This window comes from Sphaeramia orbicularis, chromosome 16 (genome assembly GCF_902148855.1).
Source record: "Sphaeramia orbicularis chromosome 16, fSphaOr1.1, whole genome shotgun sequence".
NCBI classification, from domain to species: Eukaryota; Metazoa; Chordata; class Actinopteri; order Kurtiformes; family Apogonidae; genus Sphaeramia; species Sphaeramia orbicularis.
This window is the reverse complement of record NC_043972.1, coordinates 49736236-49762563: the sequence shown is the minus strand read 5'-3', so window position 1 is coordinate 49762563 and position 26328 is coordinate 49736236. Positions and strand designations below refer to the sequence as shown.

Sequence of the window (26328 nt, the reverse complement as noted above, 5' to 3'; positions counted from 1 at the left end):
TGCTGCAAACCAACAAAAAACATGCAAAACCCTCTTTTAAATAGGCGTGTCTCCAACACGTTTGTGCCTGTTGTCATTTACAAAATCAGTCTTAGTAAGTCACCCGCAAACCGCGATTCAACCCCACACGCAAAATTCTTGATTGCGCACGCAAATTAATACTTGCAAATTGGGATCTCCATAGATCCGGCCCTGAATCCTTAAAAGTTGTTAGTTATCATGTCGTAGCAGTAGAAATGTTGCTTCTGAACATAAACTGATCACAGGCAAAATATTTGTTCTGCCAATTTGGTTTATAATATCCAGTGATTTTGACACTGTTATTAAATTTTGTATAGTTAGTATAGTAACTGAGACACTGAAAACACTCATTTTGGTTTTGGGAAAGATACCAGGACAGAAAATGTCTACAAAGATGTGATAAAAAATGAGTCAGAGTGTTATGACTCACAAACCACAATCTTTCCCAAACCCTAACCAAAGTCCTTTTATTGCATAAAACCTAAACACCTACAGGAGTTGGAAAATCCAATATCTGATGTCAAAGTCCTGGATTTTGTAAATCCACCTTCATCCTGTCTATTGATGAAAGGCAAAAGAAGTCGGAGATCCTTCAATAAGAAATTAGATTTCCGTGTGACAAACTTAAAGGACAGATTGGACTTTTTAGGAAAACCTACTGCAGGTGGCATTTTGTTTATTACGAAATCAGATTTGTTCTTCAGTGGCATATGAATGTAAGTTGTGTAGACAGTGTTGTGTGATGTCTCATCATAGTGTAGATGTAACGATAAGAGCAATAAGGGGCTGAACAGAGGCTGTCGATCTCACCGCTTTCCAGATGTTGGCTGTGATGCACACTTTAGCTGTTTTGCTGCCAGTAATATAATGAGACATTTTGCTCTTTTTTCCTATTGTTTCACAGTGTTTTTTTTTTTTTTTTTTTTTCATTACAGTGCAACAAAAGATCTTTACATAAATACAGGGATGTTGGCTCAGTGTTGACAAAAAACACAAGACAGAAGGTGTGAGAGTCAACAATGAGACAGTCCAGTACAAGGATGTGTGTGACAATCAAAGAAAACAAAAACAGCAGAATGTATGTCCTTAAGAACTGAAGGAGCTGTAAATGAGGAAACTGGGAGGAAGTGTGTGTGTGTGTGTGTGTGTGTGTGTGTGTGTGGTGGGGGGGGGTGAAAGAGTCAAAAGATGAGAAAGTGAGAAACAGTGCAAAGATGTTTACAGAGGTGGGGAAAGACAGTGAGAGAGTCGAGGGAGAGTGAGGGAACAGTCGTAGTAAAGAAGAAGAAGGAGAAAAAAGAAAAGGAGCGAAATGGAAGCAGGGAGTGGGGAATAAGATCAAATAAAGGAGAGACAGCGGGGGGAAGCGGGGAGGGAAACAACGAGGCTTGCTTGACAGATAAAACAAAGATGAGATACCTACAGAGAGAAGAGAAGAGAGAGTGAGTAAGAAGAAGAATAAGCAGAAGAAGAGGCTGTTGCTGGAAAATGTAGATAGACACCTCGGAGGGGAAAAATAAAATAAAAGAAGCGGAGGGGCCAGAGAGGAGGATGAGGGAGGAGGGGGAGGAGGGAAGAGGAGGAGGGAGGGGAAGAGCTAAAGAGGAGGGGAGGGCATGTAGAGAGAGAGAGAGAGAGAGTGAGAGAGAAGGAGGGAGGGAGGGAGGGAGGCAGAGATCTGGAGGTCCACGGCGATAGACAGCGAGCGGCGTGCAGCAGCATGAACGCCGGACGCTGACGCCTGCCTTCGCTTTGCTTTACTGGGATTGAACACACACATGCACAGACACACAACACCACAACAACAGCAGCAGCAACAACAGCAGCAGCACTGAGGAGAGAGTGTGGGGGGGTGGCTGTGGTGGGGGGGTTGAAGAGTGTGGATGTAGAGACATGCCCAGGCTGCTGTCCATGGACACACACACACTGGCAGGGCACCAGAGAGGAAACCCAGCAGCAGACCCCCACGCCTGAGGACGCTATGGACAGCAGCATGTTCTTCGGTGAGTGCATTTCCCGTCTAGTGTTTCCATGCAAATAAGCCTCCAAACCTCGGCTTCCCCCCCCCCTCAGGATCCCTTCATCTAACCTACGACTTTTGTCAAAACGTGACCAGGGGAGAAGCTGGTTTCCATTAACGTGAAGTTACACACCTCAGAGATCTGGTTTCAGCGCTTTATCACAGTCCTGAATGTGTGTGCTGTTACTTGTTCTTGTAACTACAAGAAGAAGAAAAAAAAAAAGATAAGACAGGACGCTTGAGAGAAAAGTTGCTTAAAAATGCTGAATGAACCTGCTCACCTGCTTGTCTCTTGTTCACCTTTTATTAGGACTGAATCTCAGGTGGCAGGGAGGACAGGCTTTGGTTTCAGTGACTGGATGACTTGTCTGTTGAATCCCAATAAGCTTTCCTTGACAACCACTTGATATTGTAGTGTAAAATATTTGGAAATTGCAAAGAACCCCCCACCCCCTCCTCCTCCTCCTCCTGTGCCTCGTTCCATTAGTTCATATGGAAGGATACTAGAGGAGGCTTAGGGAAGACTTAATGTGCGAGTGGCTTCTTGTCAAGTGCTCTTCTCATGGCTGGCTTACAGTCGCACTGGAAGGAATAATTACACAAGGATCCTGAGCTCTGAGGGGTTGATTTGTTAAATGAAAGACTTGCCTTTTTTTTTTTTTTTTTTATCCAGAGGATTAAAGCGATCTGAAGTTACAGACCGTGGCTTGTAAGAGCGAGAAGGATTTTCTCTTGTTATGCCGTACACAGAGGAGGAGGAGGAGGAGGAGGAGGAGGAGGAGGAGGAAGGGTGGGAGAGGGGAGAAAGGAAGGCGACTTGGAGCTTATAAATGAATAAGCTGTCAGGTGCAGAGACAGCTCAGGGTGCTTTCTTGTTTCTTTTCCTTTTCGTTCTGATGACAGGCAGGTGTGAAGATCTTAGAGAGCAAAAAAAAAAAAAAAAAGACCTAAAGGTGACACTGGGTCTGATAGAATGCAATCAGCCACATTTCACCCACAATCAAGTGGAGTTCAAAAAAAAAAAAAAAAAGAAAAAAAAAGTACTTTCTGGCCCTCACACAGTTCAGACACATTCATGTGGCAGAATAGTAACAGAAAAATAGAACTTATCTCTGCTGCTCAGTGTACAATAAAGAGAAGAAAAGGTCATGGTTTGTGTTATTTGTCTTGAAGACGAGCATCCTTTTAGCGTTTATGAACACGATCCTGAGTGCACACACTGAAGAGAAAGTAGATGGAATCTCTTAAAAGATTAATAACGCTGTTTGTTTAACGGCGTTGCGGCGCTGCTATTTAACTGGAACATGTTTCCCGTCTGAGTGATTTATATTATGGGATGTAGGGAGACTTTTGACCTCCAGACAACGTGACACAGAGAAAATGGAATAAATAGATTAACCTGGGAAGATCTGTAAAAAACAAATATGTGAATTCAGTCTAATCTGAAAGAAAACATCCAACACATTTAAATAAAAATGTTCCCTATTTAAAGATTTTTTTTTTTTTTTTTTTTTTTGTTAGTTTGGGTTTAGGTTCATAACAGCAAGAGTATGAAGTCAAAATGCATGTATTAGATTTGATTTAAAGGAAACATGGCTAAAATACAACCTCAACTACATCAGTTCACATAAAACCAAATGTTAGAATTGTCATTTTGTCTTTAATCCGGTCAATATATGTAAATAAAGCAGCAGTCTAGTAGTAGGTTAGGCTACATTTTCTGTTTATAGATGTGTAAAAATAAAACTGGTGAAATTCTGAACATGTAACAGGAATCATTGCCAGTGCATCATAGTGTACTATTTGGAGGTAATTTTTTTTTTTTTTTTTTACCCTAACCCAGTCTGAGGGATATAAAGCCGAAATGTTTGTCTTAGTCTTTATTTGTCATCTTGTGGCTTCTGTGTTTAACATATGGGTGAAACACAGCCCAAACAAATCCAATCCTGAACCAAACCCCCCCTCCCCAGTGTGTCACTGATGACCTGGAGGAGGTTTAAGTATTAAAGGAAATGTTCTTTTTGCTGTTAAAACCTGTCAACATTCATCAAAACCAGACCGTAAAATACCCATAACCCAGCAGGCTAATAGGTCTTGAATGTGTGCTGCAATCATACAAACTATTAGTGTTGTCGAACCGAAGGCCCCGAGGAAATCTATCCGGTGCGTCTGGCTTTGTGGTCACCGTTTAGCAGCACGTAAACGTCTTTTTGGTTAACCCCAGATTACAGAGCGCACGGGATGTGATTGTTGGACCTGATTCAGACACATCTGTGTTTATTAGTGAGTTCATGACAGGAGGGAGGGTTACGGTAGACTCATCTATGTTCTGGACGGACGCAACGTGTGGATGTGTGTATGGCCGCAGCTTATTTTTGTGATCCATTAATCTATTTGCTTTGATTCCATTTGATTAAACAATTATTTGAATAGGTAAAAGAAAAATAGTAAAAATGTGAAACAGACAAGTGAAAATGACAAACAACTTGTTCTTTATTCCAGAACCAGCTGAAACAACAACCACAAAAAGTATAAAAGTAAAAGGATATATAAGAAACATCTATATAGAAATAACAATTAGAGTAAAACTATCTATAGATATTAACAACAAACAAGTCAAATGACATCTATAAACAGTATGTGCGCTGCAGATGGAACTAACATACAACTGAAAAAAATAAAGACAAATATTTGTAATGTTTGTGTGAAAGACTGAAGGAGTAAGTCATGATTCCAATGTAGAAAAGTGAACATATTGACATTTTCTGCCGTCTTGTCCTCATCTCTTCTGAGCTACACTCCATATTGTTTGTGTTGAACCTGGCGTCATGTGCATCACAATAAGTGTCCGTGTGAAACACAACAGTGGAACCACTGTTAAACAGCAGCAAAATTAAGGAAACAAAGCTTTGATTCAGGAAAAATAGAATCAAATAACCTTTTTGATCGGTTTGAGTCGATTAACCGATTAATCATTTCAGCTCTGGATGTGTGCGTTATGTAGCTCAGAGGCAAACTCATACCCTTGTGTGACTGTGGGACTTACATATGAATACAGAGATTATACTGAAAAGGTTAATTGGAAAACCAGTAAAAGTGTGGCTCCATAGAAAAAAAAAAAGAATGTTTAAAATCTACCCTTTGTGCTCACTTTGTTCTGTTTAATAGGGGTGAAATGATTTTATCCTCGATGCTTGAAGGGAAGTACTGATCTTGGTGCAAGTTAAGGGCCACGGAATACAATCAGTGAACTCCATTAAGGAAAAAAAAGGGTGTTAATCACATCTGGAATGTCATCAGCATACGAATGACTTTCAGTGCGTTCAGATTTATCTAATAATTGGATTTATATTTGCTGAGGGAAATGGAGGCCCGGCTGAGAGCGATCCTCTTATTTTGAGGCGGCTCGGACTCTCAGCCTCTCTGGACAGATGTTATCAGAGGAGTAGGACACTAAGAGGAGGCGGAGGTGGAGGAAAGCGGCCTCTGATGATTAATTATTAATGCCAGTCGGCATCCTCCAGACATCATTTTTACCCCTCCACCGCCCACCGCTACCGCCACTACCCCTCACTCTGTCGACATACTGCCGCAGGAGTAAAAACGCTGGAGCCCAGATAAGTGAATCTTTCAGGAAGGGCATTGCAGAGGACAGCTGAGGCACGTCGTGATATCGTCCACATCCACCACCACATCCTGTCCAATGGGCTGCCTGAACATCTCATCCTGTACGTGCTGGATCATTAAACACAAAGAGGATGGATAAACAAAAGCCAGTACAGTAGGACTCATCTTTTGGGCTCATTTTCAGATGCCAAACCCCCTCTGACTTTAGCTTATTAATCACTGAGGCCAGAAAATGTACCCGAAGGCAAAGTTCAACGGCAGTGTTTGTGGTAATCTGATTAATTTGACCATAAAATGATGATATAGGCATTAAAATTCCCTGGGGTCCAGCATTGCCAGATGTATAATAATTATTGTATTTGTACAATAATTTCACCCTCTGTATGATGTACAATCAATAATTCCAAAAATCCCATAATGTACAATAATTTGACCCCTTCAGTACATGGCTATTAGCAAACACAAACAGGTTACATCCTACACTGTGCCTGATGTTGCGCATTGTCTCACGCGTCTCTTTACAGGCAAACAATGCACGACATAGCACGAGTGACGCACGATGTAGCACGGCAACACGAAACGTAAACAAAAGTTTATTAAGGTTTCAGTAGCTCAGATGAAATGTTATTTGAAGGGACACATGATTGTGGTTTTAATTTTTGATTCTAAAAGGTTAAGGTTTTAGCAACTCAAGCAAAGTGTTGTTTGAAGAGACACCTGATTTTCATTTTTGATTTAGAAAGTGTGTTTTGAACACAATAAAATTGTAAAACAGCTTTCTTCAGCAAATTTTTCAATTATTGAGCATTTTAGTAGTTTAAGTGAATTGATTGATGTTTATTCCTACTGTATAAACAGACTAAGTCTCAAAATATTTATGATACAGGATATATAATGATTAGGAAGATGGTTAAATATGACTGATATTCAGTGCAGCAGCTCATCCTCCTCCACACAGATGGGGGCACTCTTCTGCCAGTAACAGATTTTTTCAAACAGTGCTGTTAGTTTATTTAAAGGTAAAACTACATTATAAGACATACGATTCACGGTCTGTGGTAATGTTTTACTGAAGCAGATGGTCCTGAACTACGTTGAATAGGTACAATCATTTTCCTCAAAATACGACAATTTTAAGCTTCTGGTACGATAATTTGTTATTCCATCTGCCAACACTGCTGAGGTCGAAACTGTAGCCACATGGAACAGTCCTACGATAGTTTTAATACATTTTATGAAAGGGACTGATCTAAGGACTTAATTTAAAAGCTGTGTTGCTCATCCGTATAATCTATCCAGTCTGTCTTGTAAACAGTAATTTTTACTGAGCCTTTGTTCCTGTGATGTTGACGGTTTGACTCCTTCCATCCAGGTGTGTAAAACCTTGCTCTATACCTGGAAATTATTAACACACCTTCATTACCTGTGAGATTAGAATAGTAAAATTAACTCCAGCTGCTAACAGAGGCTAGAAGGTTTTGCTCTTTGCTTTACCATCGTCTGCTTGTTCTGACAGGAAAGTAAAGGCCTGAAGCCAGACTATGATTAAAAAGCAATAACTTTACCCGGCTTAATTTGTCTTTTTCTTGGTTAAATCCAACACATTCAAACAGTCAGAACTACAGTAAATATCACTAAACAAGAAACTACATTGCTCAGTCAATTTTTAACCATATATCATCAGTATTTGATGGGAAGGTTGTACATTTCTGTGTGTATATTTTTCTACTGATTCATCAAGATATGTGTTAAAGTGAGATGCAAGTCATGGAAAGTATTAGTGCTAATGACATTAACAATCAGTGTTGTGGGACTAAACGAATTACAGCCGAAACAAAACAATCACAGCAGCGTTGAGCTTTGATTTCTCTGAACACATCCATTAAATCAAATTGGAACATGACTTTTTCTTCTTTCTTTTGGACTGAGGTCAGACTGGACACTGCAGTACCTCGCTGTAACGTTAAACTATAAAACACAGGGCCATAGAGGGTGAGTTTTGTTAGCATGCTAACTCTCTGTCTAGCTAACTCAGAGATTAGCATACTAACTGCTGCAACACAATGTCCTAATATCTTAATTGGCCAAAAGTGATCTTTTCTAACACTGTGATAATAATTGTGGGTTAGGGTTATAACCCTGTTTTAAAGATAAAGAAATATTACAATTTATACCTTTAAGCTTCCCTTTGTGACTCAAAAGGTTACAAGTTTGAAGATTAGTTTATTTTAACAAATAAACACCCAGTGCTAATTTTGTGGCTTCCAAAATAATTTTTCTCTCTATTTAATCATTCTTTAGTGATTTATCGCCATTTATTAACATATTATTTGCAGCATGTTGCATTTTTCTGTGAAAATCTTGTGTTTTGTTATATTTAATATGGTCTGTGCACCAGCTCCGTGACGTACTTCTGATCTCGACAGTGATCGGCAAGTCAGCTTCCAGTTAACTTCCTGCTCCCGTCACAAGAGCGGGGAAATGGACTCGAGCACTTCAACTGTCAGAAAAAGGAGTAAATCTAATATGAGGGATACGTTTGAGTTCCAGAGAATGGTGGATGGCTCGAATGAACATTGCTGTGTGCTCTCAAGTCACGATGATAGCGATACCTGCTGTCTCAGCATCTCAATTTCTTCCTGCATGTTCTCATACTATTCTCAGTCAGCGCACACCATGCGACTGGCTCCATAGTTGTGGTCCACAAGCATTGGGACCATAGCTTCAGCAATTTCCTCCTCAGTGTCCAATGGGCCAGGTTCCAGACTTGATGAGTGAGTCCAGCGCTCCCAATTACCGGCCCTTGTCTTACTGCTAGCATAGTTGTTCCATTCAGACAACGTTGGTACGGCATTGTAGCTAAAACCCGCCTACCCTTAGTAGTACTATAGATTTGATCCTTGCCGAAATGTCTGCTACATACCTTTGTGTGCAGAGTAACAACAAACCCCATCCTTCATATTCTGTGTATCCACTGCGCTTGAAGGACGATGTCTTTAGGAATGTGATGGAAGCTTTTTTCGAGGATTTCCTAAAACGAATGACACCACATGACAGTAGTCGTTCTGGTACAGTACAAAAACCACTCTCTTGTCCTTCGGTTTATACTTCTGTCATTTGGTTTACAAACGTGTACCCAACTCCCTCCCCTCAGCTCTTGGCCCTAAACCGAATGATACTTTATTTGGGGTGAAATTACATAGAAATAAAGCAGAATGACAAAAATATAAACAGAAGGGAGCGGTTATTGTACTGTACCAGAATGACTGCTGTCATTTGATTTAGGGAGTCCCTGATTTTGCTATTATAGTGACTCGATCCAGTGCAGTGGTACACAGCAATGTTCATTTGAGCCATCCACCATTTTCTGGAAGTTAAAAGTATCCCTGATATTAGATTTACTTAGATTGACTTTTTCTGCCAGTTGAAGCACTTGAGTTTTTCTGCCCATCCATTTCCCCCGCTGTTGTGACTGGAGCAGGAAGTTAACCGGAAACTGTCAAGATCAGAAGTACTTCAAGGAGCTGGTGCACAGAGCCTATTTACTGATCATGTAGATGTTCATAAAAGCTCAAAATAAAGTTAAGGGCTGTTATATCACCAAAGAGATAAAACTGACAAAAAAGTTACTTTTCCTACAAAATATATCAGTAACTGAACATAAAAAGCAAGTGTCTCCATCCACTGTCATTGATCCAACTTCATGGGTTTTACTGGTGAATCAATGTTGTAGAAGATCACGGTGCTTCCATGTTCACTACAGAGCCTCTGAACGTCCAAATGGATCATATCTTATGACCACGAAAAGATGACAAGCTGTATTTTACACCAATTATTTACATGTATTGGTTGGTTTAGAGGGTCAACAGGTATTAAGCATTTTAGATCACTACATGATTTTGGTCGTCAGCGACTGTTTGGGTCTTTGAGGGTTAAACTGTTGGTAAATTCTTTTAATGTTTAACATTGGTTTAGCTGTTTAAGTTTTGGTCTGATAGTATTTCTAAAGTTGCTCATCACCGTTACCTCCTTGCTTACAGCCCACATTGTGGAATAAAAGTGCAGAGTGTGCTGAACAGGGGATGGTTGTGTTTGCGTTTGGACCTCTGCACCAACATTCACCATTAAAATATTTTTTTTTATATTTAATTTGAATTCTGGCAGAAAAACAACTCTCATCACTCAGCTTTCCTTGCAGCCAAAAATACTAATCTGTGGTGAGAGTCTACATAGACAAACATCTCACAACCTCAAGCACTTACAGATTTATTCATCACATACTCGCTGTCAGTGGTAGCATCAAAACCTCACAGTACGAAGCCTTTATTCATAATGCAAACAAACAGATGCTCCATGTTCTGTGAGATGGGAAATACATATGAGAAGCAGGCTTTTCTTTACAGCTGCCTTTACTTCTGTCAGACCAGTTTAATATTTCATCTCAGTTTGTCGAATTAAAACAGAAGAATAAAAGACAAATAGATTTGTTTTTCAGACGTTTCCATCCTGCATGTCCGTCAATCCCAGCGGATCACACACTCTCCTCGAACTCTTTTTAATGATTGTGACCTGCTGACCTTCTCAGTGATTCTCCTGAGTGATTTTCAATGCGGAGTCGATGACGGTGTCAACTGAAGATACCCAGACCACCTGGGCCCTGCTCTGCTCGGCTGGAGTCAGAGAGTAAAAACTGTGGACACAAGTCAAATATTAGCATTTTTAAACCAAACCCCGGGCCAGTATTGGCACAAATCCTTCGTCTGTGGCTTTTTTTCTGCTACAGGCTGTTTCTTTCTGTCTTCTACTACTGCAGTGCACTGCAGAGCTCAGGGGTTAGGGTTCAGGTTAGGACCTAAAGACTTATTTTTCTTGCTCTGACTTTACTTTACTCGGATTTTGCTCTTGTGCTGTTGGTGAGAGATGATGTAAAGAGGGGGATGATAACCTCTGCTAGGGCTGGAATGTGCTTTTGTGTTTGGACATGTTTGCTCCCTATTGTTGCAAGTTCTTCAACAGAAGCAAAACAGGACATAAAACCGGTCTTTTTGTACCTAAATGGAAGAACTGATCTAAGCTAGATGCTATGTCCAGTGCATTTATTTTAGTGTTGTAATTTAATAGACCAGCTGGAGTCTTCTGTAATCTAACTAAATTACGTTTACATGCAGTGCTACTCGCTGAAACACAGTGTGTGCATTGCTTGAGGTCTTGAAAATGTGTTGGGAACATTTGAAAGTCAATTGTGAGCAGTTTACATCAGTATTTACAAGTTGTTTTGTTTCACTGCATGACATGTTACCACCATCAACTTGCAGGAATATGTACTGTTACCTGCATACATGAATCAGTTACAGATAAGGATGGGAAATGTTAAGATTTTATCTATTCTACTCTTATCGATGCTGCTTTTCAATATGGTATTATAACAGATCCAAGGAGAACAGAATTATTTGATTTGCACAAAGTGTAACAATAGATGTTTTTCTGATTAACTCGTCAATAAAAAAATTAACAAAGACTTATTTGATTTACTGCTAGAGGAAGCCTATTATACATAATAAGAATCACAGAGCAGGACAACTAGTGTTATGTGCTAGTGCTAGTGTCTGGTTTTACATTTCTCTGCCAGTATTTGACAGGTTTTGAAATATATCGCTCGTTCTTCCACCCATCGAAAGACTTGTTGCTCCATGTCCACTTTCCCATGTAGTTCCTGGTGAACACCGTTGGCTGTCTGTGTTTGAGCTGCAGTAACAGAGGCCTGACATAACCCTGGTCTCATCTGGATCAAAAATTGCAAAAATGCATCACATATGAATGTCTTATTGAGAATTGGACTCAGTGAATTAAGTCTGGATGACCGCTGTTCTGCTCCTGTAATAAATAGGAAATCTGTGTTGTATTTTTCTGTCCAGTACTGTTACAACTGATAATGTCGGAGCTGTTTGATACTTCAGTGTTGATCTGAATCTATTAATTGACTTGAACTAAAAATATATATTTGATTGCAGTTTTCCTGAATCAAAGCTTTGTTTCCATAATTTCGCTGTTGCTAAACATTGGTTCCACTGTTGTGTCACATGGATGCTTATTGTGACGCACATGACGCCAGGATCGACACAAACAACATGGAGTGTAGCTCAGAACCAGGGATGGGAATCAAGAACCGGTTCTTTTTTGAGAACCGGTTCCCAGCAGCTCGATTCCTTGGAATCGTTTGCCTTCCTGCTTAACAATTCTGCTTATCGATTACGCCTTTGTTGTGCATGCGCGATGACATCACACGTACGCTGCATTGTTTTGGTCAGAACGTAGCCAACATGGCGTTGAGGCAGAAACGGTCTAAAAAGATGACACCAGGTCCACTTACTTAAAGGGTGGAATCCCTCCAATATCCTCAAACATTTGTCCACAGCATGTGAATCATTTAATGTCACGTATTTGATACTCAGTGGCACTTGTGAATGTAGCGACAGAGTGAACGCCCGGCCGGTTCCGGTGCGGGCAACAAACATCGTAACTCCTCAAATACAAGTTTCTGAACATAAGAAGGGAAAGGAAATGAGGTGCACAACAACGGGAGACAAGCCGAGCCGAGTCGAACCGGTTCCACGTAGTAGAAATGCGGCAATGGAGGAATTAGTAAAGCGTCTTTAGTTTCACTTTCACTGCACCCCCCACCCCCACCCCCCCGAACCGGCCCAGCGTCATCTGTTATTATTTGTACATACTGTATATGTTATATTTTCTGTGCAGAGGTGGAAATATAAAAGACAGTTAATGCAAACACACCCATTTGTACTCTTTTATTCCCTCATCCAATGAGAATCGATAAGAGAATCGATAAGGAATCGGATTGATAAGCAATATCAATAATGGAATCGGAATTGTTAAATTCTTAACGATTCCTATCCCTACTCAGAACAGACGAGGACAAAAAGGCCCAAAATGTCGATATGCTCACTTTTCTTCATTGGAACCATTACTTACTCCTTGAAACTTGTAAGCTTTCACACAAACATTATATTTTATAAAGGGAAGTGGACTCTCGGCGGTGTTTCTTGGGCATCACACAAAATCCAGAAAGAGCTGACAGCTGCAGTTTGGCATACTTATGTGATTTTGGTGAAGGAGGATACTAGTGAAAACGACAAGTTAATAGGACCAGTATTTTGGGAGTTATTAGTAATTTTGGAATACATTAGCCTTACAATCATGTTACCATGCCCAGAATCATAGTCATCATTGAAGTGGGTTACCTAGCAACAAATAAACAATAGGGCCACATTGCCGTGGTGTCAAATTTCATGTGCAGAAACAGACTTGCCAGCAAAGAGGTTATTCAACTGAAAATGCCAGTGGAATTCACCAAGAAAGTAATGGAAGTAAAGGAATGAACTGGATCAGAGGATCTAAAACCTGTGGTTCCCCACAGGTCATCGCACTAGTTAAAAATATGTGTCTTTATTTTTTTCAGTTCTATGTTAGTTGCATCTTATGTTGTTATTAAGTTGGATCCAAATGTGTTGATGACTGCAGTGCACATATTGTGTGTAGATGTCATTGACTTGTCTGTTGTTAATTATCTATCTATCGATTATCTATCTATCGACCGACCAACTGATCTATCTATCTATCTATCTATCTATCTATCTATCTATCTATCTATCTATCTATCTATCTATCTATCTATCTATCTATCTATCTATCTATCTATCTATCTCGTTTTACTTTTATACTTTTTGTGGTTGTTGTTTCAGCTGGTTCTGGAATAAAGGACAGGTTGTTTGTCATTTTCAGACATGTCTGTTTCCCTTTTTTACAGTTTTTTTTCAGCCTACTCAAATCATCATTTAATCGAATAGAAGAAAAGAATTGACATATTAGTTGAGCACAAAAATAATTGATAGCGGCATGTTCGGGTTTGGTACGCATCTCTACTGACAGAAATCAATAGATATAGTACATTTAAATGAAAAACGTGAGTTGGATCGAGGAGCGAATACAATATTACAATTTAAAACAAGATTAAAAACAGGAATCTTTTAATTTTCAGTGCTGAGGACCTTTAAAGGCCACAGATGTCAGGGGACATTTTGACAGCTGTCAATCTGTCAAAACAGACTTGATACTAACAGACTGATGGACTAAAATGGAAACAAAACAGAGCTGACAGCAAAGAGATGGTGATGGATGGACAAGATGGACTAGAAGGGAACTCTGGAAGCATGACCTGTAATTATATCCACAAAATTGAGTTTCAGGGATACAATGGTTTTACTCCAACCACTGCTGCCGGATCCGCCACCGCCAGATATCCATCGTGTGAACGCAATAACTAGGACAGATTTGGTTGGATTTCTTCTCCCTTGATAACCAGCATAGGGGACCCCTAGTGGAAGAACCCTGTCGATTTCAGCTTCTCTATGAGTATTATAAGGCATCTAAATGGGGGCACTTTGTTGAAAATCAGTTTTTTAGACATAAGTTAAACAATAACAGACCAATTGAGATAAAATTTGGTTCATATTGACCGTCTTAAAAATGTCCATTTTCTGTCTACCATCCAGAGTTCATATGGTGTCATTTTCATTCACTAGGTGGAGTTTTGTGGGAAAAATTGTTTCTCTGACCATTGTTCTGCCATTATGATGTAGTTCAAACTGAGTTCATATTGATTGTCTATCAATTATCATGGATACATTTATATATAGCGGAGGATAGGGGGATTTCGGGGATATACCCTTGCTGTCGGCCCTTTACAGCGTAAGCCTCGTTCAGTCAAATGTCATTCCAGTATCCACCCATGTGAGTCAAAATCACAGGCTCGTCATTATTATTTCACTAATATTTTTGGTAGTAATCCTGATAGTTGTGCCTGGTCGGGCCACATTCTGCAGATGTTATGAGCATTTGGTGTTTGTTTTCAATACTTCAGGTACATTTACAGCGTCCATTACTGACATTTATTCTGTCTCCACATGCAATAGGAATTATGGTAAATAGTTACAAACTTGAAAACTGGACATGAACACCCCCTCATGTTGTATTTTCCACTGCAGAACTGGGAAAGTAGGAATTTAATACACAAACTACCGAGATCAAATTACCTTTGAACTTTTCAACATGGTCAAGAGCAACGAGGGATTCATTACTAATGATAAACAATGCTTTCATTAATGTTCTGCTGCTGTGAGCTGATGACTCTGCACATTTACACCATACACAATTTGCAAACAAAAAATTGCTGTATCAGATGAATTACCACATCCAAAACTTTTACCCAAGTAGTAGGTGACCATAAATTGTGTCAGCCATTTTTCATTTTGCCACAACAACAGAAGCACAACATAAACGTAATTTTGAATTCACTCATGGAAAGGATCATCTTCCCAACATCACCTGAAGGCAGCATTAGGTTAATACATGGAAGTCCGTAAATGATAGAGATCAAGGTTTTGGGTCAGATCTTGTTGTAAAGTAGCAAAAAGTTTGTTAAGAGGTTGAGTTGTTATGGTTGAACACCAATGTTTATATCCCATTTCATCCTCAGTTTATTTTTGTTTTTTCTTTCTGCATTGTCTGGTCATTTATGCATCAAAATCTGAACCCTATGCCACATGTTGATAAAATACCCTGGTGTGTCGATATGTGACACCTTGACCAAGCAATATTAGGTTTATTAAGATGAGACTGAGAATGTATTGGACACATCGAAGTAATTCCTTCTTAAAATGAAGGATTAATGGTTCAACTTTTCCTCCCAGAAATGACATTCCTATTTAACTAAACTGTATTTCCACTTATGTTTCCCTGTAAACATTATACTGGCAGCATGAGAATTCAGTGTTGTTAGTGCAAAGGGAAAACTGAATATAAACCCAGACTCTTCACAGACAGGAAGCCTCAAACAGGAACCACTCATACTAACAAAAGCGTTCTTAAATGTAGAGTGATTTAAGGTGAACTTATCAAATTCACCTTTTATGATAACTTTTAATTTACTCTAAGTTCTTCACTGTAATTGTAAAATGCATTAATTTGAAGCAAGTTTTGCTTTGAAAACCTCAACACTTGAAAGTTTATTTCCAGTATTTAAGTATTTAAGAATTTAATCAATCAGACATAACCATTCATATAAACCTCTCCTACTAAAAACTCAATCACACAAATCTTTGTGTATGATCATTGTATTTCAGCTGGCTTCTGATAACAGGAGAGAAAACTAGATTTATTTGTATGTCTGACACATCCTCATAAGTGACAACATTGGTTAAGTAATATACAGTTCTGTGTAAAAGTCCTGGTCCAACATTGGGTTTATTCCTTTATTAAAGTTCTAATGTCCACACATGTGTATTTGTCAGACTGTATTTAGATCCAATCTGCATATACAGTATGTGAAGTAATGAACAGCAGGAAAAACTTAAGTTTCAGGTTAAAACAGCTTCTATAAACCAAAGTGGTCGTATTTAGTTTGTACTTAACATGTCTTTAACCCTGTTCAGACAATATGAGATTTATGACACTAATTTTCAGTTTTATACCAGGTTTTATTCAACACGTCAGATGTTTCTAACTGTGCTGCTTCTTGTCATGGGTCAGAGGTCACACTAAATACTGACTTTAACCTTTACAACACATTTAGTCCAGTTTTTTATATGTGTCTTTTAAGGCTATGGACATGTATTTTCTTATTATATCTGAAGAAAAAAGAACAGTAAATACATATAATAAAACTAAAGGTTGAATAAGACTTTCGTACGGCACTGCATATGCACTAAATTTAGTGACATTAAATGCCACTAAAAAGGCTAAAATACAAAACAGAATATGACGAATAAAAACGAATAAGGTTTTCACCTGTGGTTTGAAAGAAGACATGAAAGCTGATCTGAGAGTGTCCTGTGTCAGATTTTCTATATTTAAAAGAGTGACCTGACCTTTTCTTTGCTTCTTTTTTTATACACTGCTTTTTAAATTATGACTCAGTCTTTTCAGAATTGCTCTTTTTTTTCCTTGCAAATGCACATCTTAGAACTCAAAGAATTCATGAGGATGATTCAGTCTTTTTCGAAGTAATTTTTTCCTATTAAAAGTAAACCCATTTTCGCCTCAGAGGATACCTAAGTTTCTCCTCTTGGTAATTGCTGACTTTTATCTCTATAAAATAGATGAGGTTGTTTCACAATATAACTAAATGCAATCTCTGATTGAATTGAATCTGGTAGATATGTGAGGGTTTTTTTTTTCTTTTTTAATCCTTGGACATTTATTATTTACATGTACATTTACATTTACATTTACAGAGATAATTTCCATGCGTACAAAAAAATGTAACCAACTCATGTCACACAAATGCAACGTTAAAGGTTCAACTACTAAAGTGATAAAGTACCGACTCTGTTCTAGATAAAGATGTTTTGTTGTTGTTAGACTAATCAGTTAATTTATGGATTATTTTATTCAATTCAATTCGATTGTATGAATAGGCAAAAAAAAAAAAAGGAAATATGTGAACCAGATATGACTGGCCTGAAAATGACAAACAACTTGTCCTTTATTCTAGAATCAGCTGAAACAACAACCACAAAAGTATAAAAGTAAAAGGATATAAAAAAAAAAAAAAAAAAAAAAAATATATATATATATATATATATATATATATATATATATATATATATATATATATATATATATATATATATATATCAATAACAGCTGTATAAAAGTATGTATAAAAATCTCTATAGATATAAACAAAGTCAAATGTTATCTACAAATAATATGTGCACTGCAGTCTTCAACACATTTGGATCCAACTAATTGACAACTTATGACGGAACTAACATAGAACTGAAAAAAATAAAAACAAATATTTATAATGTTTGTGTGAAAGATTACAAGTTTAAAGGAGTAAGTGATGGTTCCAATGTAGAAAAATGAACATATAGACAGTTTCAGCCTTTTTGTCCTTGTCTCGTCTGAGCTACGCTCCATGTTATGTGTGTTGTTCCTGGCATCATGTGCGTCACAATAAGCGTCCGTGTGAAACTCAACAGTGGAACCAATGTTTAGTGGCAGCGAAATTAAGGGAACTAAGATTCAATTCAGGAAAAATGTAAAAGAATAATGTTTTGATTGGTTCAAGTTCATTAATTGATCAGTTGTTTCAGCGAACTCATAGACTTGTATGATTTTTGGACTGTCATATATCTATATCTATCTATATATCTATATATATATAGATATATAGATATATCTCCGTCTATCTATCTATCTCTCTCTCTCTCTCTCTCTCTCTCTCTGTACATATATATATATATATATATAAAATACAGAGCTTATCCTGAAAAGGTTCATTGGAAACCCAGTAAGTGTGGCTTCATAGAAGCCTCAATTCAAGAAAATTGTAATTTAATGTTTGTTTAGATTGATTCGAGTCAATTAGTCCATAACTCGTTTCAGCTCTACTTTCTACCTGTCATAGAACAGCTGAGTGTTTCAACTCTTTTTGAAATATATCGTGCAGACAGGAGATTCCTAACATCATGCTGTGTGGGATGTTGGAAAGTCCAAACCTAGCCATCGTGACAGCTCAGATTTGATCTCCTGTCCATCATGAAACCAAATCCAACCCCATCAAACCAATTCCCATTTCAGTTTGTCACTCCTCACGCGGCTGCAGACTCACCCCACATACCAGCCTCGCCGGGGGGTTCTGTGGACAGGCTGTTTTGACGGAGCACGTCGTGAACGGGAGGCGCTGGACGGTGAACGGGGCCTGGCGTGAGGCGAGGACATGCCTGCGGGCTGACGTCAGACCCCGGCATGTCGAGGAGATGGGATGCTTGGATGATCCCCATAAGAAGGACATGCTTTGTTAAAGTGGTGGGACGAGGACGTGCCTCCACATGAGAGACGGCATGTGTTGTTTTTCCAACAGATGGCAGCGCTCCGGCGACTGGAGGGAGAAGACAGAAGACGGACAGAGGGGAGGAGGGGGACGCCGTCTGTGGTTTTCCCCTTTTCTCATCTCCCCTTTATGACTTTTGGCTTTTTATTTACCCCTTACCCACGCCAGGGGACCCAAAACGTGGCAAACCTTGTTTTTATTTGTCTCAAATTGGTGGTTTGATACAATATCTGCCAATACTTTAGAGTCCTGGAGTTTGACTGTTGTTAAAAAAAATCATCCCTCTGGTTCTCATTACAGCTTTGCGAAATGGATTCTTTAATTCCTAATGTTTTGGAAGACTGCCTTTTCTTTTTTTTTTTTCATCCCGCCGTGTTGAAATCAGCCCTGCGCTGTTTCCAATCCGTGGTTTAGAAAGCACTTTGCTGGCGTGGCACACTCACATGACAATAAAAGTGAAGTATTTACTTTTGTTTTTCCTAGTGATTTGTGGAGCAGGCCTGGTCTCCGAAGGCCCACAGCGCCTGGTGCACTTATCCCACAGTGGAGGTTTGTGGGAACCATTTCAGAATGGGAACATCTGTTTGAGAGAGATAAATATCATCACTGCATCACATAGTGGTCATCTGCCTTTACAACTTATTTTCAGCTTAAGTCTGATACTGATTACAGAAGAAAATGGATTCAGAAGATTCCCCACGAATGTGAATCCAAACTGTTTGACACAGTAATGGAGACCATCCTCCTACAATGAGCTCAAATCCATCCTTTCACCCAACAAACACAAGCACTACCAGGTGGTTAAAGACTTAATTCAACGTAAATATTCCCTATTTAAAGTCATCCTATACACAGTAGCAAATTGTTAAAAAAAACATGGAGGATCTGTGCAGAAAAACATATGCCAATTACAGGCTACTTATTTGGCTAAGAAAAGTTATTTTTGTTCCTGATATCAGATGAAATCCATCTGTACTGTAGTTTTTTTTTTCTTCCTTTGTAAGAAATTGAAAATGTGATGTGAGATGATATTTTGAGAATAACAGATAACACTTGTACGTCTATGAGAAAAATAAAAACCATGGACAGATAATAAAATCATCTATTTGGAGAAATTCTCTGACATTTTTTCATAGAAATTAACAAGAATATTCTAACATTTTCTCACAAATTTATATGTGACTGACTAATCTTGGAAAATATGTGTACTAACCCTTTTTTTCACTTTAATCTCAGAGAATATCTGACTTTTTCCATCTTTCATTCCTTCTTTTTCTGAAAAAGTTATTACTACCCTGTTTCTTACAAATATGCAAAAATCAAAGAACATGCAAGGTTTTTTTTATTGTACATTTGTAAATTAGTTTTGGGAAATTTTATTTTAATTCTACAGTATTTGTGTGTTTTTCCTGCACATTTATGATTTTCTAATTCCAGAGTCTTGGAATTTTAAATACAAATGTCATTTTCCTATAAATGTACCTCTATCTATTTGTGGTTGTAAATGATTAATTTATGAAACTTAGTTTTTTTCTTGCAAAGTGGTGATTTTAGGGTTGTTGTTCTCATTCATTTGAGATTTTTATGTAAATTTACATTTTCTGCCTCCAATGTTTTCACTCTTGCCCATATATGACATAATCCCCCCCGGGTTTTTTTTTTTTTACGTAAACATGTTTTTTATGCAAACTTACTACACAGAGAAATTTTTACATAAAGTGATAATATCTATTTATTTATTTATTTTTACAATTTCTTTATTTGTTGTACCTTTACAACTCCAATCTGAGACTGTCTGACTTTATTATCAGAAAGACTTTTGATCTTTTTTTTTTTTTTTTACATTTGTGTGTATTTTATCATACATGTAGCACTTGAAATTGTTCTTGTAAATTAGCAATTTTTTTTTTTTAATGAATACATTTTTCTTATTATTTTTTTTTTTTCTTACACATTTATGGCTGTTTTATCTCAGGGGTTATGTTTTGTTGAAAGTATTTTTTTATTTTACTCACCAATTTACCACTTTAATCTCAGAGAATATCCACATTTTCTCATAATAATAATAACCCGTTCCATTGCTTGTACAAAAATCTTTTACCCAAACTGTCACTAATTTTGCTGTCACGTTGGTGACCTCAATGCAGAGTTGAATTAAACATCTATATGTTACAGTGTGAACCGAGACAATGTTAAACCGACCGACTCATAACTGTCTGTAAAGCTGTGTCCTCAGTGTGTGTATGTGCAGTTCAACATGCTGTGTTTGTCCACCTCCTGCAGGTAACACATGTCAGAATGGCCTCATGCCTGCCCTGGTGCGTCCCACCCTGCCCGCCGTTCAGCCCTCGCTGGCCATGAAGCAGTTCCTCCCTTTTCCTTTGGAAACGGCCTCGGCCATCAGCCTCTTCCCAGGATTCAACACGGTGAGTCTAAATCCTTAATTCACGTGTCATGAGATCTGTTTCCTGGCTTTTCAGATGATGACAGTTTCACGCTGAAGGATACTTGGAGTATATGATGTTTTTCTAAATGTCTGGAACCTCTACGTATCATTCATACATCATAAATCTTGCAGAATGCCGTATGTGCATCAGTTATCTTTGCGGTCGAACATTCTTCATCCTCATACTCTGCAGTCTGAGTGCCACTTCTTTATAGAAAACCCTCTCCTTTCACTGTGACCCATAAAAAGCTTTATTTTGACACTACACTTTAAATTTAACATTGAAAATAGATAAGATGAAGAGCAAATTTAAAACACAAATTTGTATTTGAAAGGCACATGGCAAAAAAAACAACTACCTGGAATGCTGAAAGTTAATGTTAGACATGTGTGCAGTGTTAATAGTTTGGAAACAACCAATTCTTTAAGACTGGAATGTATACAATAGATGTGTTTGTGTCTCTGGTGTGACTTTATCTCCTTGTGGAGATTCACATCTGTTTCTTTTTAAGGTCAGACACATCATTTATCACAGATAATGTTCAAAACTGTTTGGGATCCTACTTGTCTTGCAGTAAGTTTTGGCATTATCCACTCCATTATTCATTGGCTCAGAAGAAGGTGAAGTGCTGCATCTTGGTTAAGCAGAGTAATGAGTGCGCTCCGTGTGGGATTAATGGATGTTAAGAATATCACTGGATTCTCTTGATGTGGATGTTTCTACCTCAAATTAGCCCAGGTTTATGTTGTCAGCTCTGTGTTCAGCTGTGGTTGGAAGGTAAAATTACTTTCATGATGTTTGTGTGGCTGCTTTAGGTCTTTAAGGAAGCTCATTATTACTTAAGGTCAAACATGAATGAACATATGCACACAAACTACTCAGGCAACCCAGAGAATTCACTCAATTATTTGGATCTGCTTTGTCTCTTGGAGATATGGATCGCTGTTGCAAGGAAGAAAAAAAAAAACACCAACTTGTCAGTTTGCATTTTCAGTTAATATGGAAATGAATACATGCTGATGATAAACACAAATCTTTATAAAGTAGAAAAATAGCTGAAAAATAGCTGATAAATGAATGACTCTTGAGGGTAAGAAGGACTCCGAGGCTGAGATAATAAAGGATTTTTAACTTCTAACAATCAGACTGTGATGGACTCCTTTAACTGCCAAGTGATCATCATCATCATCATCATCATCATCATCATCATTATTTATGAATTATTTCAGATTTAAGATGGAGCACAATGAACTGCATTAGGCACCATTACTGTTATAGGCAATACAAAATACATTTACACACTTGATGTATAACTTCATCCTGTAAAACCTCACTGGTGCTGTGGTTGCACAGATGGATTCCTGCCATGGACAGTGGGTTTGATGAGCAGTGTGGTGTCTTGCAGTTGCAGTTTTGTAAAATTAAGTCTCAAAACTACTTGCTGGAGTTGCAAACACTTTGTAATAAGACTTATAAATAAGACTAAACAAGACTTCGCTAGTTTGTTGTGTTCAGATACTGTGTGTGTTCTGTGTATTGTGCACAAATGAACATTATAATGACTTAACCATGTTTATTATTATATTAGTATTAACCCTTCGGAGTCCCTGGATGTTCCCTTATGTCCAAATCACAAACCGACTTAAGACGACGTCGCAGCAGACGTACCAAAAAAGCACTGGGCTCTGAATTTTTTCTTGGAAGATGAAATAACCCTGCACATTGGAGTTGCTGCACAAATTCTGTTCCAAATCTCTACTCTTGTGCTTGAGATTGTCGGTATTCAGAGCAGAGCTGTTCTGTTTGAAGTATGTGCTTGTCTCTGGGTTTTCAGATTGAATATTTGTAATTGCTGCAGGTCATTGCCATGGAGTGGGTGATGTGTACTGGACAGTGTTAGCATTTTACCTTTTAGTCTGTTTATTCTTTATTTTTGTGCCCAAACTGCAACTAAATTCTCACAAGGATGGAATGGATTGGACAGAATAGTTATTTTATTTAGAAGTCAGTGACCTTTGCAACTCAGACACATTCATACAAATGACTAAACATATTATGATGTTAAAATGATTTCAGATACCTGTTACATTCATTGTTCTATGTTTGATGCTAGTTTTTTTGCACTTTGGAGTTGCACTTTACAATTGCTTTTGTATTGCTCTGTTTTCCTGAAAGATGCTTGAACTTCTATCTCATGTTTTTTATACAATGACAATAAAGTATTGAATCTAAATATATGTAAGGATGGGTATTGTTAAGGTTTTACTGACACTGCTTTGACAGCATTCTTACTGGTTCATTTTTTTAAGTGGACCATGAGGTTAAAAACTTGGGATGCACCAATTCCGATACCAGTATCGGGCATCGGCTCTGATAATCAGTGTGTACTTGTACTCATACTTTTAAAAGTAATCCAAAACAACTGCACCGATACTACTTACGGCCGTGTGACATTCACAGTTCAGTGCAGCAGGTACGCAGCAATGGAATAATGTGTGGGAAGTGTGAAGAGTGTGGACGTTTTTCAAATAAATGACAGTGATAAAAGTAACGCTGACTGCATGTAATGTTAAAGACACAGAAAGATATGGACAGAGCGCTCTGTCTGTCCTCTGCGTACATTCCATCCATTTTCCAGGTGCTCGCGGATGCGTACCCAGATGGAGAATACCACTGGGAACCATGGAGATAGTGGATCTTTTCAAAGAGTGACTGTGTGAGTTAGTGAAAAACTACTGACAAATTTATGACATCTACCCAGGGCTGGGCCAGTTTGCGTCCTATTTATAATACTATGGGGGTATGGAGTGGTTGCGGACCGCCGCCAGTGGAAGTGAGAACAAAAGTCATTGCTCATTTATCTTTATCCTGCCTCCTGAAGCTAAGCTTTTGAACCTTACCAGCAAAAACACTGCAACATTAGTATCCGCATTAGTGTTACCTCTGTCGTCTACATGTTTGTTATTACAGACTTTCTTCTTCTCAGAAAAACTTTACTTTTCTTCATGGTATTTGTCCAGTAAGGTTAATTAAGAGCGGCGCCCCCTGGTGGATTAATTGAGAAACGCTCATTCCATCACATTAAATGTCAGTAGCAGCACCTTGTTCCAGTCAGACTAATGACAACGACAATAAAGCACATTTACAAAAGGTACTAAGAACTGGAATGGGATTATTAAGTACTCGTATCGGTACTCGGTATGGGCAAGTACTCAAATGAAAGTACTTGTACTCGGTCTGGAAAAAAGTGGTATCGGTGCATCCCTATTAAAAACCAAAACAAACTGAAGAAAATGAAGATAAAAACTAAACAAACAAATAAATAACAAACCTAAGTAACTCCTCCAGAGTGTCTCTTTTGGGTTACTTTAGGTGGTCCCCAAGCCCAGATAAAAGAGGAGGGTTGGAATTGGGACAATAAAAAAAAACAAGAATTGACTGAGTATAGTCCATTTGTACTTCTAAACATATTTAGGGTGTTTTTAAACTCACTTTTTATCTCTCCATCAATGCTATTCCTCTCCTTGTTTGTTACAATTTCACCTTTACAATTATGCAAATTAGGTGATGACGTCATTTAGCAACTTCTTGAGACTTTTAGGACAGACAGTAGATACTTTCCTCAATGAGGAGTTGGAAACACAGCCCTGATATATACCAAATGCCTTTTAAGTACATCTTGAAATATTTATATACACACAGTGTATGGGTTAATAAACTATAGATGACATCTACTCATATCTGAATGATGAACATAACCCTGGCTGATCTTAGTCTTTCCCAAAATAACATTTGTAAAAAGTTTACAGGCACAAAACAAATAGATCTATTCATTTCAAGTATGTTGTATTCTACGGAGACAACTCTGTATTTTGTGTGAAATAAGCTTTAAAACATCTTGTATCAAACACCATCATATCATCTTCCATAGTCCAGTATTAATAAGTGATGGAGGCAGTTTTCTGAAATGCCATGGTAGCATTTGGCCTCACAGCTCTTATTGGATTTGTGAGCATTGAGGCGCTACATTTTAACAGGAGCACTCACCCAACATGCACTTTACAGAACCAGGAACCACGTGTACGCTCGTATGGATCTATTGATTCTGTTTTTGAAAGCAGAAGGTAATTATGAGGAAATATGTGGCCTCATGTGGCTCAAAGCAGCAAGGTCTGCAAAAAAGATGATGAGTTGTAGAAAAAAAACCCAAAAAGACTGACAGATAAGTCTAAAAGGCATCATACGCTCAGTTTGGAAAGTGTGGTTAAAATATGGATCCCAGCTGGGTAAGTGAGAGAAAACCATGAACGCATTGGGAGTAAAAATGATGTCTGCTAGATAGGCATCTGCTTTTGTACCAAAACCAAAGCTCACCTATGGACAAAGATGATGCAGCAGAACTTTCACTTTGCCAAAGAAATAAAAATGGTTTCTTCTTTTTTCCAAAGTGGGTGTGGTCAGAATTAGAGCTGAAACAATTAATCAACTCAAATCGATTATAATTGATTATCAATTACAATTTTCCTGAATCAAAGCTTTGTCTCCTTAATTTTGCTGCTGCTACACATTGGTTCCACTGTTGTGTTTCACATGGACGCTTATTGTGACACACATGACGGCAGGATCAACACAAACAACATGGAACGTAGCTCAGAAGAGATGAGGACAAAAAGACAGAAAATGTCTATATGTTCACCTGTCTACATTGGAACCATCACTTACTTCTTTAAACTTTTAAGCTTTCATAAACATTACAAATATTTGTTTTTATTTTTTCAGTTGTTTGTTAGTTCCATCTTAAGTTGTTAATAAGTTGGATCCAAATGTGTTGAAGACTGCAGTGCACATATTGTTTGTTAGACTTGTTTGTTGTTTATATCTATAGATATTTTTATATATTTTTTATAGTGTTGTTGTTATTTATATATATATATATATATATATATATATAAAGATGTACTTTCATACTTTTTGTGCTCGTTGTGTCAGCTGGTTTTGGAATAAAGGACACATTTTTTTCACCTTTTCAGGTATCTGGTTTAATTGAATCGAATCAAAGAAAATAACCAATAAATTCATCAATTACAAAAATAATCGTTAGCTGCAGCTCTAGTCAGAATGTTTGAGAATGCCTTGTGGACGAATGAAGGTCGATTAAGTAGGTTTAACTAAACTAGCAATTCTCAATTCACTAATACAGTGTGTTACTTGTATCTAATGTTATTATAACATAATTATCATTCTTCCCTTTGTGGTGGTAACCCAGAGACTGACTTCAAACAAAGAACAGTTTGTCC

General features: G+C 38.0%; 1 protein-coding gene across 1 annotated transcript in view; it reads left to right on the top strand.

Moving 5' to 3' along the window:
* The first annotated feature begins 1717 nt into the window (after positions 1 to 1717).
* znf385d (zinc finger protein 385D) overlaps positions 1718 to 26328 on the top strand; it is a 182893-nt gene continuing 158282 nt past the window's right edge. The window contains exons 1-2 of the mRNA XM_030158599.1: positions 1718 to 2024; positions 20868 to 21010. Of these exons, the coding sequence (XP_030014459.1) occupies positions 2003 to 2024; positions 20868 to 21010 (165 nt within the window). The 5' untranslated portion in view covers positions 1718 to 2002. The remainder of the gene's footprint in view (positions 2025 to 20867; positions 21011 to 26328) is intronic.